The sequence below is a fragment of the Cucurbita moschata genome, unplaced genomic scaffold (genome assembly GCF_002738365.1).
Source record: "Cucurbita moschata cultivar Rifu unplaced genomic scaffold, Cmos_1.0 Cmo_Scf00078, whole genome shotgun sequence".
NCBI lineage: Eukaryota > Viridiplantae > Streptophyta > Magnoliopsida > Cucurbitales > Cucurbitaceae > Cucurbita > Cucurbita moschata.
The window spans coordinates 777,539-778,932 of NW_019268594.1; the positions used below are offsets into that span (position 1 = coordinate 777,539).

Here is a 1,394-nt window from a genome sequence, read left to right on the forward strand (position 1 = left end):
TTCTATCAACCACAAACTACATTTTACTTTCGAATCATTCACTATTTATAGTTTTACTAAAACCGAACGACTATCAAATTTAAATATATGTACCATTTTTTGTTCGTCGCAGTCCGTGCAATATTTTTTATCAATGATGATAGGATTTTTTACATCCTTCATTCTAGCGATCTTACTAACAAAACTAGAAAATGAAGTTGACCATGTATTGATGCTCACACCGTGCCAACAAATGTGGAGTCTCTTACTATGACTTCAGAGACATCTTCTTCATTTTGGTACTTTCCGAGGCTACCGATGCTAATTCCATGACCTGGACCACACTGGACGTCTGTTATGTTGATGAATTTACTTCCAGGGCCTAGAGAGATGCAATCATCTCCGGTGCCAATCACTGAATGCATAATGTTGACACCACTTGAGTTTGAAACGTGAATTCCATCTGTATTGGGGCTATCTACTGGAGCTATCACTGTAACGTGATCAAATGTGACATCACAACATCCATGCACAGCAAAATGAAAAAACTTGCTATTGGACGATGTTATCTTTGCAATTCTCGCAGTGTTGACATTAAAAAGTTTCCTAGTCTACATTGAACCAAACATTATATCATGCACAAATATATTTTGGTGTACAATCCATTTAACTGCTAACCTAACAAATCAATTTCTTTTTTATTATTTAAACCTAAAAATAGACTTACAATTGGACGGTTAGAAGTGTTGGAAGACCAAGCTGAAGAACCACCCCCGTTCAAGCTTCTAGGACCGTCAACGAAAAAGGTGTCGACTTGATAAATACTGAGCCAATATTCACCAATGGCGAAATTCTTGGCAACGGGAGCCAACAGCTCACCTTTAATATCCAGACCAATGGATCCTTCCGTACTAAAACTCCACCATCTCCATTATGTCCATAAGCTTCCTCCATGCGCTACTTGATGCCTATACAAACCAAATAATCTAATCTACTTTCAACCAAATACCTTAAATTTTAAATTTTATTATTTTTGACAAATTATTAAACGTTTTTTTAGTGTACCGCTCAATTTACCATAAATAATATAAAAATTATTTTTACAACTAAATTTTCCTTTAGATATTTATTATGCTGATGAATAATCCAAAAACAATATATATATATATATATATATATATATATATTTTAGTTTTAAAAATTTGTTTTATAGACCTGAAATAGATAATAAAACAAAGAAAAAACCAAAAACAAAAAACTAGGCTTAAACTCTTTCAAAAATTGTATCCCATTTCGAAAATGGTATTTTTAAAATAATGTTTCTAATGCTTCTATTTTTCAAAAACTTTTAGAAGAATATAAAATGAAAAATAAAAATGTTACCAAAGATATGAAACATATGAGCATATGGTAAA

General features: G+C 32.0%; 1 protein-coding gene across 1 annotated transcript; it reads right to left on the minus strand.

Moving 5' to 3' along the window:
* Positions 1 to 215: 215 nt before the first annotated feature.
* On the minus strand, positions 216 to 933 carry LOC111438613 (exopolygalacturonase-like). Its single transcript, XM_023076481.1, has 2 exons — positions 859 to 933; positions 216 to 590 (listed from the first exon to the last, which is right to left on the minus strand). Exons 1-2 carry the CDS (start codon positions 931 to 933, stop codon positions 216 to 218), a joined length of 450 nt encoding a protein of 149 aa, XP_022932249.1.
* Positions 934 to 1,394: the final 461 nt, after the last annotated feature.

Bases quoted from the DNA above. Each gene is read 5' to 3' on its own strand.
- LOC111438613 (XM_023076481.1), bottom strand. From the start codon at position 933: ATGGAGGAAGCTTATGGACATAATGGAGATGGTGGAGTTTTAGTACGG. The intron at 591-858 runs GTGAGCTGTTGG...GGTTCAATGTAG, and splicing joins CATTGGTCTGGATATTAAAG to ACTAGGAAACTTTTTAATGT.